Source organism: Cololabis saira, unplaced genomic scaffold (assembly GCF_033807715.1).
Source record: "Cololabis saira isolate AMF1-May2022 unplaced genomic scaffold, fColSai1.1 scf027, whole genome shotgun sequence".
Lineage (NCBI taxonomy): Eukaryota > Metazoa > Chordata > Actinopteri > Beloniformes > Belonidae > Cololabis > Cololabis saira.
The window spans coordinates 770,001-787,500 of NW_026906191.1; the positions used below are offsets into that span (position 1 = coordinate 770,001).

Genomic DNA, 17,500 nt, shown 5'->3' on the forward strand with positions numbered 1-17,500 from the left:
TTAGAAGCGCTTATTTGTTGGAGTTAAAGTGCCTTAACCATGTGAAAAACACTTTTGGACGTGAGCTGTCGCTGTTACCACGTTGAAATATGTGTGGGTAGATTAAGCGAGAGCGCTCTCTGCTGGTTGAAAAAGTTTACAGCACCTGGTATTCCCAGGCTGTCCCCCATCCAAGTACTAACCAGGCCCGACCCTGCTTAGCTTCCGAGATCAGACGAGATCGGGCGCATCCAGGCTGGTATGGCCGTAAGCAGAAGCTGCAGCTTGAAATACCTCTTATATGGAGTTGAAGATAAGTCATAGAATATAAGTCATTGATTTGTTGGTTTTATTTGTTGGAGTTAAAGTGCCTTAACCATGTGCAAAACACTTTTGGACGTGAGCTGTCGCTCTTACCACGTTGAAATATGTGTGGGTAGATTAAGCGAGAGCGCTCTCTGCTGGTTGAAAAGGCTTACAGCACCTGGTATTCCCAGGCGGTCTCCCATCCAAGTACTAACCAGGCCCGACCCTGCTTAGCTTCCGAGATCAGACGAGATCGGGCGCATCCAGGCTGGTATGGCCGTAAGCTGAAGCTGCAGCTTGAAATACTTCTTATATGGAGTTGAAGATAAGTCATATAATACAAGTCATTGATTTGTTGGTGATAATAATTTAGTAGCGCTTATTTGTTGGAGTTAAAGTGCCTTAACCATGTGAAAAACACTTTTGGACGTGAGCTGTCGCTGTTACCACGTTGAAATATGTGTGGGTAGATTAAGCGAGAGCGCTCTCTGCTGGTTGAAAATGCTTACAGCACCTGGTATTCCCAGGCGGTCTCCCATCCAAGTACTAACCAGGCCCGACCCTGCTTAGCTTCTGAGATCAGACGAGATCGGGCGCATCCAGGCTGGTATGGCCGTAAGCAGAAGCTGCAGCTTGAAATACCTCTGATATGGAGTTGAAGATAAGTCATATAATATAAGTCATTGATTTGTTGGTGATAATAATTTAGAAGCGCTTATTTGTTGGAGTTAAAGTGCCTTAACCATGTGAAAAACACTTTTGGACGTGAGCTGTCGCTGTTACCACGTTGAAATATGTGTGGGTAGATTAAGCGAGAGCGCTCTCTGCTGGTTGAAAAAGTTTACAGCACCTGGTATTCCCAGGCTGTCCCCCATCCAAGTACTAACCAGGCCCGACCCTGCTTAGCTTCCGAGATCAGACGAGATCGGGCGCATCCAGGCTGGTATGGCCGTAAGCAGAAGCTGCAGCTTGAAATACCTCTTATATGGAGTTGAAGATAAGTCATAGAATATAAGTCATTGATTTGTTGGTTTTATTTGTTGGAGTTAAAGTGCCTTAACCATGTGCAAAACACTTTTGGACGTGAGCTGTCGCTCTTACCACGTTGAAATATGTGTGGGTAGATTAAGCGAGAGCGCTCTCTGCTGGTTGAAAAGGCTTACAGCACCTGGTATTCCCAGGCGGTCTCCCATCCAAGTACTAACCAGGCCCGACCCTGCTTAGCTTCCGAGATCAGACGAGATCGGGCGCATCCAGGCTGGTATGGCCGTAAGCTGAAGCTGCAGCTTGAAATACTTCTTATATGGAGTTGAAGATAAGTCATATAATACAAGTCATTGATTTGTTGGTGATAATAATTTAGTAGCGCTTATTTGTTGGAGTTAAAGTGCCTTAACCATGTGAAAAACACTTTTGGACGTGAGCTGTCGCTGTTACCACGTTGAAATATGTGTGGGTAGATTAAGCGAGAGCGCTCTCTGCTGGTTGAAAATGCTTACAGCACCTGGTATTCCCAGGCGGTCTCCCATCCAAGTACTAACCAGGCCCGACCCTGCTTAGCTTCTGAGATCAGACGAGATCGGGCGCATCCAGGCTGGTATGGCCGTAAGCAGAAGCTGCAGCTTGAAATACCTCTTGTATGGAGTTGAAGATAAGTCATAGAATATAAGTCATAGATTTGTTGGTTTTATTTGTTGGAGTTAAAGTGCCTTAACCATGTGCAAAACACTTTAGGACGTGAGCTGTCGCTGTTACCACGTTGAAATATGTGTGGGTAGATTAAGCGAGAGCGCTCTCTGCTGGTTGAAAAAGCTTACAGCACCTGGTATTCCCAGGCGGTCTCCCATCCAAGTACTAACCAGGCCCGACCCTGCTTAGCTTCCGAGATCAGACGAGATTGGGCGCATCCAGGCTGGTATGGCCGTAAGCTGAAGCTGAAGCTGCAGCTTGAAATACCTCTTATATGGAGTTGAAGATAAGTCATATAATATAAGTCATTGATTTGTTGGTGATAATAATTTAGAAGCGCTTATTTGTTGGAGTTAAAGTGCCTTAACCATGTGCAAAACACTTTAGGACGTGAGCTGTCGCTGTTACCACGTTGAAATATGTGTGGGTAGATTAAGCGAGAGCGTTCTCTGCTGGTTGAAAAAGCTTACAGCACCTGGTATTCCCATGCGGTCTCCCATCCAAGTACTAACCAGGCCCGACCCTGCTTAGCTTCCGAGATCAGACGAGATCGGGCGCATCCAGGCTGGTATGGCCGTAAGCAGAAGCTGCAGCTTGAAATACCTCTTATATGGAGTTGAAGATAAGTCATAGAATATAAGTCATTGATTTGCTGGTTTTATTTGTTGGAGTTAAAGTGCCTTAACCATTTGCAAAACACTTTAGGACGTGAGCTGTCGCTGTTACCACGTTGAAATATGTGAGGGTAGATTAAGCGAGAGCGCTCTCTGCTGGTTGAAAAAGCTTACAGCACCTGGTATTCCCAGGCGGTCTCCCATCCAAGTACTAACCAGGCCCGACCCTGCTTAGCTTCCGAGATCAGACGAGATCGGGCGCTTCCAGGCTGGTATGTCCGTAAGCAGAAGCTGCAGCTTGAAATACCTCTTATATGGAGTTGAAGATAAGTCATAGAATATAAGTCATAGATTTGTTGGTTTTATTTGTTGGAGTTAAAGTTGGAGTTAAAGTGCCTTAACCACGTGCAAAACACTTTAGGACGTGAGCTGTCACTGTTACCACGTTGAAATATGTGTGGGTACACACCCAACCCTTAGGAACTACACTTTTTTCTCAGCCGTTCATCACTCATATTCTAGGTTAGATTATTTTTTAGTCAGTAGCTCTCTGATGAGAGATATCTCAGAATCACAAATTCACCCAATCATTATTAGCGATCACGCACCTGTTTCTTTCACTCTGGGGAAGAGGGGGAGCGTATCATCCTCCAAAGTTTGGAGATTTAATACATCATTGCTCAAAGACCCCGACTTTATTAATTTCTTTAAGAAAGAATGGGATATATTTTTACAAAATAACGACCAGCCGGAAATATCAGCGAGCGTTCTATGGGAAGCAGGAAAAGCAGTAATGCGAGGCAAAATAATTTCCTTTTCTTCAAATAAGAAAAAAAAAGACAACTTAAAAACAAAAGAATTAGAGTGTGAAATAAAGACGCTAGAGGAGGCCTTCCAGACCTCTGCAGACGAACGTATCCTTAACAGAATAAGGAAAACTAAAATAGAATTAAATAAAATAATTGACGCAAAAACACAGTTTCTAGTACAAAGGCTTCGCCTGGAAAACTTTGCACATGCTAACAGATCGGGAAAATACTTAGCCAATCAATTAAAAATAAACAAAGAAAAAACAACCATAACATCCATTAAGGACCAGTCAGGGGGAGTTACACATGACCCCTGTTTAATAAATTCAGTCTTTAGAGACTTTTACTATAAATTATATTCGTCACAAATTGAACCATCTGATCAATCCATTAATGAGTTTCTTGGAGACATTAATCTGCCGAAGTTACATCAGGAACAGGTTACGAATTTAGACTCACCGCTCTCAATAGGAGAACTCCATGAAGCTCTTCAACATATGCCCAATAATAAAGCTCCGGGCCCAGATGGTTTCCCAGCTGAATTTTACAAGGAATTCTGGAGTATATTAGCACCAACATTTTATAAAATGATTCTAAATGCTAGGGAGAATAAAAGCTTACCCTTAAATATGAACTCTGCTAATATTAGTCTTTTATTAAAACCGGACAAGGATCCCTTGCTCCCATCGAGCTACCGCCCAATTTCATTGATAAATGTAGACCTTAAAATAATTAGCAAGGCCATTACTGAACGTCTGAAAAGAGTCACCCCTTCTATTATACATCCGGATCAAACAGGTTTCATTAAAGGTAGATATTCGTCTACTAATATTCGCAGATTATTAAATATTATAGACTATTCGAGTATCAATAAACAGGAGACTACTATTATATCCTTAGACGCGGAAAAAGCATTTGATAAGGTAAATTGGAAGTTTCTATTGGCAACTTTGCATAAATTTGGATTTGGCGAATCTTTCATTGACTGGATAAAAATATTATACAGCTCTCCCAAGGCACGTGTAAGGACAAATGATCAAATCTCTACAAGTTTTACCTTGCAAAGAGGCACTAGACAGGGTTGCCCTCTCTCTCCCTCATTATTTGCAATATTTATTGAACCTTTAGCAGCAGCTATTAGACAAAATCAAAATATTAAAGGTATTGTTGAAATAAAATTGATATAACTATGCTGAATATAGCCAATTTGATATAACCACACTGAATATGTAAACTGCATGTGCTCACTAATCGAATCTGTGTATGTGTTAAAACTAATAATCATAATGAAACTGAACATATATAAACTGCATATGTTGATTAACTAAATATGCCTATATACTTTAAAACTAATGTCAAAGTGATGAACTAGTGTGTGTGTTCTGGGTTGTCTCTGGAAGGAGAGTTCCTGATCAAGCATCAGATAAGACTTGGGGTCTTCCTCCCCCTTTGTAAAGCAATAAAAATTGGGGATACCCTCCCACTTGAAAGACAATAAAAACAAGGTCTCACACACAGAGGGGCAGATTTCAGCAGGACATTGACAGGACAGGCTGCGGAGTCTGTCAGGCTGAGTCTCCCTCTGCAGAGGTTATACTTGATTTTATCCCAGTCTTATGTCTTTTCTTTAAATCTCTAGCTCGATCAACGGATTCGGGGTGACCGAGGTTTCGATCACAACAATTTGGGGGCGTCGTCCGGGATCGAGCGAAGGTGATTCGGACAAAACAGCTGGGTACGAATAGACCGCGGACACTGGCCGGCACACACAAAGGTAAGCAGACCTTTTCATCTGCATTGAACACACTAAAAGGAAATGTGTCCAAAAGTCTTAGTAATACCCAACTGCTAAATTTAATGAAAAAAGGGGACAAGGACTGGAATAGAAATTAAGAGGAAGTGTACAAAAGGTGGGTTTTACCCACCAAGAGGGTTAGAGGCCCGTGTTTGCTCGGATTTATGCCCTTTTTTAAGGTTAAATACCGTAAGCATTCGCAAAGTCTCGGGCGTGGCTGCCCCACCGTAGTACCGACGGGCACTTCGGATTTGCTTGGTTAGAGTCCACGGTTTGAGACCACCGAAATTCTAATACATAGATATTGACACAAGGGGAGTGAATGCACGGAGCGCAGGTGAAGAAAAACTTTCCAGCACTGGTTAGAAAGTGAAGTACTCATCTGCACCCGTGATTACAGATTTATAACTTGAGTGTCTACAACCAAAGGTTTACGGCCTCGGTTGTGTGGGTCTGGTACTCGGGACATATCGTGCCATATTTCCAGACCGGCTCAAGTAGAATAGTTACAGATTTATAACTTGAGTGTCTACAACCAAAGGTTTACGGCCTCGGTTGTGTGGGTCTGGTACTCGGGACATATCGTGCCATATTTCCAGACCGGCTCAAGTAGAATAGTTACAGATTTATAACTTGAGTGTCTACAACCAAAGGTTTACGGCCTCGGTTGTGTGGGTCTGGTACTCGGGACATATCGTGCCATATTTCCAGACCGGCTCAAGTAGAATAGTTACAGATTTATAACTTGAGTGTCTACAACCAAAGGTTTACGGCCTCGGTTGTGTGGGTCTGGTACTCGGGACATATCGTGCCATATTTCCAGACCGGCTCAAGTAGAATAGTTACAGATTTATAACTTGAGTGTCTACAACCAAAGGTTTACGGCCTCGGTTGTGTGGGTCTGGTACTCGGGACATATCGTGCCATATTTCCAGACCGGCTCAAGTAGAATAGTTACAGATTTATAACTTGAGTGTCTACAACCAAAGGTTTACGGCCTGGGTTGTTTGGGTCTGGTACTCGGGACATATCGTGCCATATTTCCAGACCGGCTCATGTAGCAAAAGTTAAGAAAACATAAAACAAAAAGAAAAACAAAACAAAAGCCACTAGAAATAAACTGTGAGGACGTGCGAGGATTTTACCGCCGTGCCAAGATCAGGAGGGAGTCACAACAAAGCCCCCTTAGAAAACACACACACACACACACACAGACAGGAAAACATGGACGGGGAATTTGACAGAGACAATGATGTGTGGGGATTAATGAATGCAAACCCTCCGAGTCAGGATGAACTGACTGTGAAATCCATACGAGAGCAATTGATTGAATTGAGCAAAGTGTACAAAGTAATGGATAATACTAAGAATGCCGAAAGAAGCATTAAGGAGTTAGAAGATGACGTGCAACAGATGTTGGTACAGACTGGAGGAAACGATACGGATGAGTTTAACCTGAGAAACTGGTTCTGGCAACGTGTGGGCAAAATAGAGCAGAAAATGAACCAGACAGAGGAGGAAATGAAAACGGCAGGATGGTCACAGAAGTATAAATTGAGGAAACGATTAGAGGATGCAAAGAAAGAAAAACGAAAATGGTATAATAGAGGTGTAAAATGGCAAGGAGTTAAGCATTTGCTAATTAAAAAAGAAGAGGGACTCGGTAAAAGTCCTCAGGAAAAGGGGACTGCACCCCCACCCTATGTGCCGACTCAGGCATCAGAGTCTGGGCTCTATCCGGTTTTAAATATTGAAGTGGGAACATTAGATATAAAAAATAAGTCCTTGGAAAACTTTTCGTCTAAAGGAGAGCTTCACTCTCCTCCGGTGGTGAATCCCCCACTGACCCAGTCACCTCAAGAAAAAGGGGGTGCAGACATGGATATGGGATTGCAGGACAGAATAGCCCGAGAAATCGGGGGAGAAGGGAATAAGCTGAGATGGAAACATAGTTTGCAACAACATATGATTAGCACTCCGGAACACAGATCCGACAATGATCTTAAGACAACGAACAAGAAACAAATAGAGACAATAGTGCAGCTGCATACAGGAGAGACGACGGGGTCAAAAAATAACTTAAGAACCGTGAAAGTAAGAGCGGACGGAGAATGGGAGGATGACGAGGGGAGGATACAGAGGGCTGAGTTCAAGCTGAGAGCTCAAGGCACGGTGGTAAACACTGACGAAGAGAGTGATTTACAGTCCGAGTCCTCCCTTCCCTCCCCTATTTTAAAAAATAGGAGAGTGGGGCGGAAGGCCTGTAACTTGAAAAAGAAACCTGGACAGATATATGATCTTATAGATAGTGATAAGGACTCTGATCACTCCCCTCCCTCCCCCAGAGCAAAGAATGTGAAAGTGGGGCAGAAGGCCTGTCACTTGAAAAAGAAACCAGGACAGAAATATGATCTTACAGATAGTGTTAAGGGGTCTGGTCTGGTCTCTCCTCTCTCCCCCATCGTAAAGAATGTGACAGTGGGGCGGAAGGCCATTCAGTTGAAACAGAAACCTGGACAACACTATGACCTTATTTGTTTGGATCCTGACACGGACGATGATTCGGATGACGATTCGTCTGGTCCGGTAGCGAGCCGACTTAGAAGCAGCCGCCGCGTTAGAAAGGAAGGTGGGGCACATTCCATGTACCCTCTCGTAATGACCGCGGGACAAAATAGACAGTACAAACCGTTCCAGTTCGGCGATTTGCAGGCTTTAGTGGATAAATTACCTCCCATACATGAGGGTGGTGGATTGTGGTTGAGCAAATTTAATCAGTATACACAGGGGCAAACCTTGGCTTTGGGAGACCTGAGGGCCGCACTGAGTAGGGCGGTGACGCCGGGGGATCTAAGGGACATAGAGATGACCGCGGGCACTGTAACAAAACAGGATGATATCCTGTTGTCATTACATCTTAACACACTTTCAGGTGTCTTAAGAGCCAAATACCCTCTCCCCAACACCATGGCTATGCCGAAAGTGACTTGGGATGGGAAACAAAACCCTAGAGAATTTTTGAGTAAGGCTAAAGATATGTGGGTCCAGCAGACGGGACATCATCCGGGGCAAGCGGGGACCCAGGAGGGGTGGTTTAGGGCAGCCATTTTGGCTGGCATACCCCAAGCAGTTAGAACAGTTATGGAAGACAACCCCGACCTGCCAGGGTGCAATTCTCAGAAATGGGAGAACCATATAGTTCATCATCTGACTAGAGCACAGGAGGCTGGGGAGAAGCATCAAAAAGAGGTTGAAGAATTACAGAGCCAGCTTTTAAGATTCCAGGTGGGGGAGGCCCGGCGCAAGGTCAGTGAGGGTAAAGCCAAATCAAAGGCGTTGATAGTGTCCCAGGCACCACACACCCCCGAATCATGTTCCCCACCACCTTGGGCACCACACATCCCCGAATCGTGTTCCCCACCACCTTGGGCATCACAACCCCTACACTACCATTCCGCACACAGAGGGAGAGGGATGGGGGACCAGGGTCCTGGGGGTGGACGAGGGGGTCCCAGGGGTGGACGAGGGGGGCCCGGGGCTGGAAGAGGGGGTCCCATACAAAGACCGGTCATAGCCAGTGACCAGTGCTCTTTCTGCCTGGAAAGAGGCCACTGGTACCGTGAGTGCCCCCTGAAGGCCCAGAGGGGGAGAGGCAGAGGTCAGGGTCCCCCTAGAGGGCAAGGAGGATATTGCGCGCCAGGCCCCAACCCAACCAACCAGATGGCACTGGCATGGAACGAGTGGGAGGGCCAGGAGGGGCAGGAGTGACACGCCCCACAGAGAGACCAGAGTGTGGGAACTACGGTAGATCCCATGCTGATCATGGAGGTGGACGGTGACCATCAAAGGTTCCTGGTGGACACGGGAGCCACCTGTTCCACAATAAAGGTGGTTCCAAAATCTCATCTATCCAGCCGTACATTAACGGTGACTGGCTTCTCTGGGGATAAACAGACTCTACCATTCACGCGCCCCCTCAGGACGAGGGTGGGACTACAAACTCTGAAACATTCATTTCTTGTATCACCACAAGCTCCTTGTAACCTGATGGGGAGAGACTTACTGATCAGATTGGGGGTGACGATTCAGTGTGGTCCCGATGGTTTGACACTTATCTTTCCCAACGGAGGTGCACAACAATGTGTGGGTTGCCCATCCAGCGGACAGTTCATGTTATCCCCTCAGCCAGATCCGGCCGCAGACATATATTGGGCTTTGTTGGAACCAGAAACACCAGCTACTCCCGGTCTCTATACAGTCTATCAACTGTGGCGCCCCTGGATCGACACCCTGGGTCCTTATGTTCCTCCTCCTGATCCCTTACATCTCACATTATTTTATGACAGACAGGACACCCTATGGTACCACGATGCCTTTCAAAACATACAGGGGGACCGTTGGAGTATTGTGTGCACACACATGTATATTTCCGCTGTAGGCGTTGCCGCCTCTGCGGCACTCACAACTGAACAACTGAGTTGGTATGAAATGGCGGATGAAGCTTTCCCTCATGTATCATTGGCCTTGCACCCGGGTCATCAGGCTAAAGATTTAGGTCCAATGGTCAAACGCCTTCAGAACAGCACGGACTGGCAGTCCACTGGGTTGCCTAATGTGCTTTATTCCCCTAGTGGGGAAGGTTACGCAATTTCAATTAAAACAGTTAACCAGTCTGTGCTCCAACACTCGCAGGTGACTCGACACCGTGGACGCGAGCTTGAAGACCACCCATTGACTGAGGAGTTGATCGGAGTTCTCCCAGACTCCTTATGGTCTAGCAGCCCTACGGATGTTGGCTCCGTCTCTTGTCCAGATATTGAATTTGATCTGACGGATGGCAACCCCTTATGGGTTCCCCAATATCCACACAAACCAGCCGCGGTAGAGGGAATTGCAGACACTATACACGGCTTATTAGAGGCGGGGGTGTTAGAACTGTCCTCTTCCAAGTGGAATACCCCCATTCTTCCTGTGGAGAAGAAAGGTACGGGTAAATGGCGTATGGCACATGACTTGCGGCGAATTAATGCGAGACTGGTTACTAAAACCATACCGGTCCCAAACCCGTACACAACTTTGTCTACCTTGACCCCGGACCAGAGCTGGTTTACATGTATAGACCTGGCAAATGCATTTTTCTGTCTCCCTCTACATCCCCGCTGTCGCGACATTTTCTCATTCATGTATAAGGGTTGTCAGTACCGCTACACTCGAGTCCCACAAGGGTTTGCCTTGTCTCCCGGACTTTTTAATGGCGTACTTAAGGAGGTCTTGGCGGATTGTCCGCTACCATCAGGCACCACTCTGATCCAATATGTCGATGACCTCTTGCTGGCTTCACCCACAGCAGAAGACTGCTTAACAGCAACACGGGCGGTGCTGGAAATTTTGGCCCGCGCCGGATTTAAGGTCTCCAAAGCAAAATTACAATGTGCTAGAAAACAGGTTTCATTTCTGGGGAGATTGGTGTCCCAAAAGGGGGTACACATCTCTCCGGAGCATCGCTCCTCCATCCTCCACCACCCCAAACCCCTGACTGTAAAAGACATGTTGTCCTTTTTAGGCCTGACGGGGTACAGTCGGACGTACATACCTGACTATACCTCCACCACCCAACCATTACGTGACATGGTAAAACAATTAGGCATGAGGAACCTAATGGCGCACTTAGAGTGGACCGAGGCTGCAGAAAGAGCATTTATTCTGTTGAAACAATCGCTATCGTCAGCAGCAGACCTCTCCACCCCGGATTACTCGTCTCCGTTTTATTTGGATGTTTCTGTAACAGGATCATCAGCGAACGGTGTCCTGTTCCAGAAAAAAGGGGGAGTGCGGTTTGTAATCATGTATGTCAGTGTCCTTCTGGACAACATGGAAACACGACACCCTACATGCACACAGCATGTAGCAGCTACGGCGAAATTGATAGAGAAAACGGCCCACACCGTGATGGGACACACACTGATAGTTCTAACAACACACAGTGTGGTGGCGTATGTAACATCAGCGTTGTTCACAATGACTCCATTAAGACAAAGAAGGTTGTGTAAAGTGCTGGAAGCACCAAATATTTCATATACACACGAAGGAATCAACATGGCAGATCATATCACAGAGGGAGAACCACACAAGTGCATGGAAAGAATTGTTCGTGACGACAAAGTCAGGGAAGACTTAGCGGCGACACCGTTTGACGAAGCAATTAATTTGTTTGTAGATGGATGCTGTTTTAAACACTGGGATGAAGGGTTACGATCAGCATACGCGGTAGTGAAAGAGGAAGACGGAACATGGGAAACGGTAGAAGCTAGCAGGATTGAAGGCACTCAATCAGCCCAGAGAGCAGAAGTGTTGGCTATAATAGCAGCTTTGAGATGGGGAACAGATCAGAGAATCAACATTTACTCAGATTCTGCATATGCAGTAGGGGCGGCACAAGTTGAACTAGGAAGATGGGAAAGAGCGGGATTTCGAACAGCAGACAACAGGCCAATCAAATATGAGAAAGAAATGAGGGACTTGGCACTAGCGCTGCATTTACCAGCACAAGTAGCGATCATAAAATGCAAAGGACATGACAAAAGCGCAGGCAAAGTGGCACTGGGAAATCAGAAAGCAGATGAAGCAGCTAAGACAGCAGCGGGGTATACCACACAAATGATAGTGCAGGCAGAAACAGATAGATATGAATGGGGCCAGGAACAACTGAAAATCATGCAAGAAAAAGCTTCCCCGCAGGAAAAAACATTGTGGGTAAACCGAGGTGGGAAAGATCATGAAGGCATTTGGAGAGCGCCGGATGGGAGAGTAATCCTCCCCCCAGGCATTCGACAACAACTTTTGGAACAAGCACACGGGGTGGGTCATGTGGGAGTTGCACAGATGATGAGAAACCTAGGACAATGGTGGCATCCTTATCTTAAAGACATGGCCCAACACGTGATCCAGTCCTGTGAACAATGCAGGGATTTTAATCCAAAACGAACGGTCCATCCAGAGACAGGAAAATTTCCCCTAGACACGCAGCCCGGGAGAGAAATCATAATTGATTACACCGACATGATTGACAGGGTACAGGGGTACCGATATCTGTTGGTTTGTGTGGATGCATTTACAGGATGGCCAGAGGCCATACCCACTCGCAAAGAAGACAGCAAATCAGTCATTAAATTTCTGATTAACCATTATATACCTAGACACGGGTTTCCACAAAAAGTAAGGTCAGATAATGGGACCCACTTCAAAAACAAAGACCTGGAGGAGGTGGAAAGCATGCTGGGGTTGAAACACAAATTCGGGACAGTATATCACCCGCAATCCCAAGGTAAAGTCGAGAGGATGAACGCAAATATTAAGACTAAATTGGCAAAAATCTGTGCACAGACCAAAATGACATGGGTGGATGCGCTGCCCTTGGCGTTGATGGCTATACGGAGCTCGGTGAACACGGGCCACGGACTGACCCCGTATGAACTACAGACCGGACGACTGTTTCCAGGGCCGCAGAATGCGCCCTACTTGACGGAGACCGACAAATACAAACTTGGTCAGAAAGCTTATTTTGCCGAACTGCAAAGTTTGGTATCTGCTTACTCCAAACAGGTCGGGGACTCCACGGACAGGCGGACACCGACCCCACAGACAGAGTGGGTTCTCCTACGAGTCATCAAGAGAAAGTGGTCGGAGCCAAGGTGGACAGGACCCCACCGCATCACGGAACGGACCTCCCACGCCGTTCGACTCCACGGGAAGGGTGACACGTGGTATCACTGGTCGCAGTGTACACCAACCGAACCACCCCAAAGATCAGTACCCCAGATCCAGCTGGATCTGGCACAGCTGCGGACGTCAGACCTGAGCCCTCAGCAAGGGGCAGAATAATCCCCTGGGCAGGTCCTACAGGCGTCAGGCTAGTCTACCCCTGGCGCCCGAAGACAGAAGCAGCAGAAATTTGACCTGAGCCCTCAACAAAGGGGCAGAATAATCCCCTGGGCAGGTCCAACAGGTGTCAGGGTAGTCTAACCCCTGACACCCGAAGAAAGAAATAAGAAGACCTGAGGACATCTGCATTGTAAGATATAGGGTGATTTCATGTGTAGTAGACGTTGTGTTGGGTTTTTTTGCTGTGTTTTTTGTTTCAGGGGTAATTGTGACCTTTATTTTGTGGTATTATGGGGAATTGCCGTGGCAAGATCGTTATGTTAATTTTGAGAATAATAGCACTGTGGGGGGCAATAGCACAGGCTACGACCACCCCGGAGCAGGACTGTCAGAGTACTAGGGGCATTATAGCTTTCTGTTGCCCGGAAGGGAAGTCATGTTCGTTTCAACTGGCAACCGCGTGGTTGGTAAACTCGGAAGTGTGCCCCAAAAGCCAGGTACCCAAGGGTTGTGCCAAATCATCGCTCGGGGAGCATATGTATAAAGATCCCTGGTATCTGTACGCGAACCGTCGGTCCCCCTGGGGCAATATTTGGTGGTACAACGGTAAGCCCGCTACATGGGGCCTGAATCCCAGCGCTAAGGCACTACGATATATCCAATTTAAGCTACACCGACCCCAGAAGACGTTCACATTGACCATAAATGCGACAAATCAGAAACCTAGCACACCCTCAGTAAGTATAGGGGTGCATAAACGCGGCTATAACCCCTGGTGGACGTTAGATGTTAGAGTTACCAGGAAGGGCACGGTACCCATGCTTAGCACCCCCCCGGACCTCTATAGCGAGTCTCGCATCAAGGATTTGCCGAAATCACAAATTCTGTCGACATCGGAGAAGGAGGATTGGTTTAAGATCCATACAGGGAGGTCAGCCCATCAAAATAATTGGTTATTAATGACGGAACAGGCCGCTAACACCACAGATAGCTCATGCGTAGTCTGCTTGGGACCCCGACCGCTATTAAGAGTGGTACCCGCACCGGTCCCGTATACTTGTGTTCTGGAGCTCATGAATAACACCAACACCCACCAAAACTGTTCCCAGTGGGACATGGTGTTTCCAGTGGTACCGCTCGAACCCGTTAAACCTGTCTTTTCAAGTGAAGTGGCCCCCGGACAATTTCAGTGTATCAATCTGGCCGGGAAAGGATTCGAATTAGGACGCGTCAACAGTTCCTGGTGTAATTATACACAGAATGTTCCATCGACATTTGCCTCCGTTTCGCGGGCGGATGTCTGGTGGTGGTGTGGAGGTGACAGGTTGTTTGATAAATTGCCTCGTGCGGCCTCCGGCCTGTGTGGGTTAGCTTCGTTGCTTCTCCCGGTGTCTATAACCCCTGTTGCACCTGACGACTTACTTACAGGGACCGCCCGGCTCTCACGGCACCTTGGGCGGCGTAAACGCAGCACTAGGTCATGGGAACCATGGGCAGCGCAGGCTGATCCCACGTACATTGACGCGATTGGGGTGCCAAGAGGGGTTCCTGATGAATATAAATTAGTAAACCAGGTGGCGGCAGGGTTTGAAAACCTGCCTTGGTTTTCGGCTATCTTTCCGGTCACTGCTAACAAGAATGTGGATAGGATTAATTACATCCACTATAACGTGCAGCGTCTTAGTAACTGGACCAAATTAGGGTTCGAAGCGGTCCACGAACAGCTGGCCGCGACGTCCCTGTTCGCTTTTCAAAATAGAATCGCGCTGGACATGTTGCTAGCCGAAAAAGGTGGCGTTTGTTCCATGTTCGGTAGTCAATGCTGCACGTTCATTCCGAATAATACGTCCCCGGATGGGAGTCTGACTAAGGCGATTGATGGTCTTAGGATCCTGAGCAATAAAATGAAAGAACATTCGGGAGTAAATACCTCCATGTGGGATGCGTGGTTGGATCACTTCGGGAAATATAGGACACTCGTCGCGTCCGCTCTCATGTCTATCATGGTTTTTGTCGCGTTATTGACCATCTGCGGGTGTTGTTGTATTCCTTGTATAAGGGCCCTGTTTCAGAAATTGATCACGACTGCGGTTGGCCCCCTTCCACTGGATAGTGGGGCCATGATGCCTCTCATGTCACTGGAGGCGGGCGATCCAGAGGACAAGGTTAGCTCTGAGAACGTTAGTTATTTCAGGGACCCGTAAGGCGTGATCTGTGCTCCATTGCAACCCATCAGGTGAGGGTGATCTCTCAGGAGAGATCAACAGGGGGAATGTTGAAATAAAATTGATATAACTATGCTGAATATAGCCAATTTGATATAACCACACTGAATATGTAAACTGCATGTGCTCACTAATCGAATCTGTGTATGTGTTAAAACTAATAATCATAATGAAACTGAACATATATAAACTGCATATGTTGATTAACTAAATATGCCTATATACTTTAAAACTAATGTCAAAGTGATGAACTAGTGTGTGTGTTCTGGGTTGTCTCTGGAAGGAGAGTTCCTGATCAAGCATCAGATAAGACTTGGGGTCTTCCTCCCCCTTTGTAAAGCAATAAAAATTGGGGATACCCTCCCACTTGAAAGACAATAAAAACAAGGTCTCACACACAGAGGGGCAGATTTCAGCAGGACATTGACAGGACAGGCTGCGGAGTCTGTCAGGCTGAGTCTCCCTCTGCAGAGGTTATACTTGATTTTATCCCAGTCTTATGTCTTTTCTTTAAATCTCTAGCTCGATCAACGGATTCGGGGTGACCGAGGTTTCGATCACAACAGTATACAATGTAAAATATTAGAGCACAAAATAAGTCTTTATGCGGATGACGTACTCCTCTTCCTCCAGAACTCACGATCTTCACTATCACAGACAATTGCACTTATAGAGGGATTTTCATCTCTGTCTGATTATTCTATTAATTGGTCTAAATCCACTGTTTTGTGTGTTAACTGCAATTTTAGGAATATAACCAATACTCAATTACAATCAGGGAACATTAGATACTTAGGCATAAACATCTCCCCTAGGCTGTCAGAGTTAATAAAATTAAATCATGTTCAGCTTATAAAGAAAATAGAAGATGATCTTTCCAGATGGAGCTCTCTCCCCATTTCGCTCATGGGTAGAATAGCCACCATTAAAATGATGGTTTTACCAAAAGTAAATTATTTTTTCTCAATGATACCATGCAAACCCCCTCTTTCCTGGTTTAAATCGTTGGACTCATATGTATCAAAATTTCTGTGGAAAAATAAAACTCCACGTATTAGTTTAAAGACATTGCAAAAATCCAAAGAATATGGAGGTTTAGAATTACCTAATTTTCAGTATTACTTCATAGCCAGTAAGTTACAGTATATTGTAAAATGGTCAAAAGATCATCCTTTAGATAGTCAATGGCTGGACTCAGAGCAAGTGTTTTGTAATGAACTAGAAATCTCAGAGTTACCATTTATTAGTCAAAGTATCAAACGTCATCAATGTTTCAAAAGCATTAATATTAGCACAACTTTATCAGCTTGGTGGGAATTTCTTAAAATAGCTAAAATTTCACTTTTTCCATGTGACCGTACACCCATATGGAACAACCCAGACATCGTGAAAAAGGATAAAAAGATGGTTAACTTCGTTCAATGGAGAGATCAAGGAATACGGTACTTACAGCACGTAATTGTAGGAGGACAGTTTGTACCTTTCAATACACTTATTGTTCAATACGGAGTTAGCAGGAATACATTTTTAGAGTATCAACAACTTAAGGCAATAATAAATAAAACATACAAAATTAGCCAATTAGATTTAAAACTTCCTGCTAAGATAATAGATTTATTGAATCTAAGCACTTTAAAGTTGTTATCAAAACTCTACAGGTTAGTGTCTAAACTGGACGATTCAGTCTCTCTCCCGATCTCTAAGTGGGAGGCGGATCTCTCTCTTAATACCGACCAGTTTTCTTGGTCACAAATATGCTTAAATACGTTTACTATGACTAAAAACCCAAACCTACAACTTATACAGTACAAAGTTCTTCATAGAATACATTATACTGGACAAAGGATGTTCCAGATGGGCTTTGTCACCTCTAATATCTGTTCACAGTGCACAGAGAACACCCCAGATAATTATATGCATGCTTTATGGTTCTGTACACCGGTACAGAGGTTCTGGAGGGAGATTTGTGAGGATTTATCCACATGGATCAACCACAGAATCCCAGTGTGCCCCACGGTATGTATATTAGGTCACCTGGGAGACACTCAAATAGATCCTAATTGGACACACCGGGTTCTCACTGCCTTATGTATCGCAAAGAAAACCATTCTAGTAAATTGGAAACAAAAATCCAGTTTATGTATCAACCATTTTAGGAATCTTTTATCAGATCATATTAGTAGTGAGATAATGTCTGCCTCC

The 17,500-nt window shown here is 45.6% G+C and overlaps 1 protein-coding gene and 9 non-coding genes across 10 annotated transcripts; 1 reads left to right on the plus strand and 9 right to left on the minus strand.

Moving 5' to 3' along the window:
* Positions 1-133: 133 nt before the first annotated feature.
* On the minus strand, positions 134-252 carry LOC133427370 (5S ribosomal RNA). The gene has a single exon (XR_009772617.1). It is a non-coding gene; the product is annotated as a 5S ribosomal RNA (ribosomal RNA).
* Positions 253-451: 199 nt separating this feature from the next.
* Positions 452-570, minus strand: LOC133427105 (5S ribosomal RNA). Its single transcript, XR_009772361.1, has one exon. It is a non-coding gene; the product is annotated as a 5S ribosomal RNA (ribosomal RNA).
* Positions 571-787: 217 nt separating this feature from the next.
* On the minus strand, positions 788-906 carry LOC133427233 (5S ribosomal RNA). The gene has a single exon (XR_009772485.1). It is a non-coding gene; the product is annotated as a 5S ribosomal RNA (ribosomal RNA).
* A 217-nt stretch (positions 907-1,123) lies between these two features.
* Positions 1,124-1,242, minus strand: LOC133427371 (5S ribosomal RNA). The gene has a single exon (XR_009772618.1). It is a non-coding gene; the product is annotated as a 5S ribosomal RNA (ribosomal RNA).
* Positions 1,243-1,441: 199 nt separating this feature from the next.
* Positions 1,442-1,560, minus strand: LOC133427117 (5S ribosomal RNA). The gene has a single exon (XR_009772372.1). It is a non-coding gene; the product is annotated as a 5S ribosomal RNA (ribosomal RNA).
* A 217-nt stretch (positions 1,561-1,777) lies between these two features.
* LOC133427234 (5S ribosomal RNA) lies at positions 1,778-1,896 on the minus strand. Its single transcript, XR_009772486.1, has one exon. It is a non-coding gene; the product is annotated as a 5S ribosomal RNA (ribosomal RNA).
* Positions 1,897-2,095: 199 nt separating this feature from the next.
* Positions 2,096-2,214, minus strand: LOC133427239 (5S ribosomal RNA). The gene has a single exon (XR_009772491.1). It is a non-coding gene; the product is annotated as a 5S ribosomal RNA (ribosomal RNA).
* A 223-nt stretch (positions 2,215-2,437) lies between these two features.
* LOC133427078 (5S ribosomal RNA) lies at positions 2,438-2,556 on the minus strand. Its single transcript, XR_009772335.1, has one exon. It is a non-coding gene; the product is annotated as a 5S ribosomal RNA (ribosomal RNA).
* A 199-nt stretch (positions 2,557-2,755) lies between these two features.
* LOC133427173 (5S ribosomal RNA) lies at positions 2,756-2,874 on the minus strand. The gene has a single exon (XR_009772427.1). It is a non-coding gene; the product is annotated as a 5S ribosomal RNA (ribosomal RNA).
* Positions 2,875-9,680: 6,806 nt separating this feature from the next.
* Positions 9,681-13,073, plus strand: LOC133427052 (uncharacterized). The gene has a single exon (XM_061716433.1). It carries the CDS (start codon positions 9,681-9,683, stop codon positions 13,071-13,073), a length of 3,393 nt encoding a protein of 1,130 aa, XP_061572417.1.
* The last annotated feature ends 4,427 nt before the right edge of the window (positions 13,074-17,500 follow it).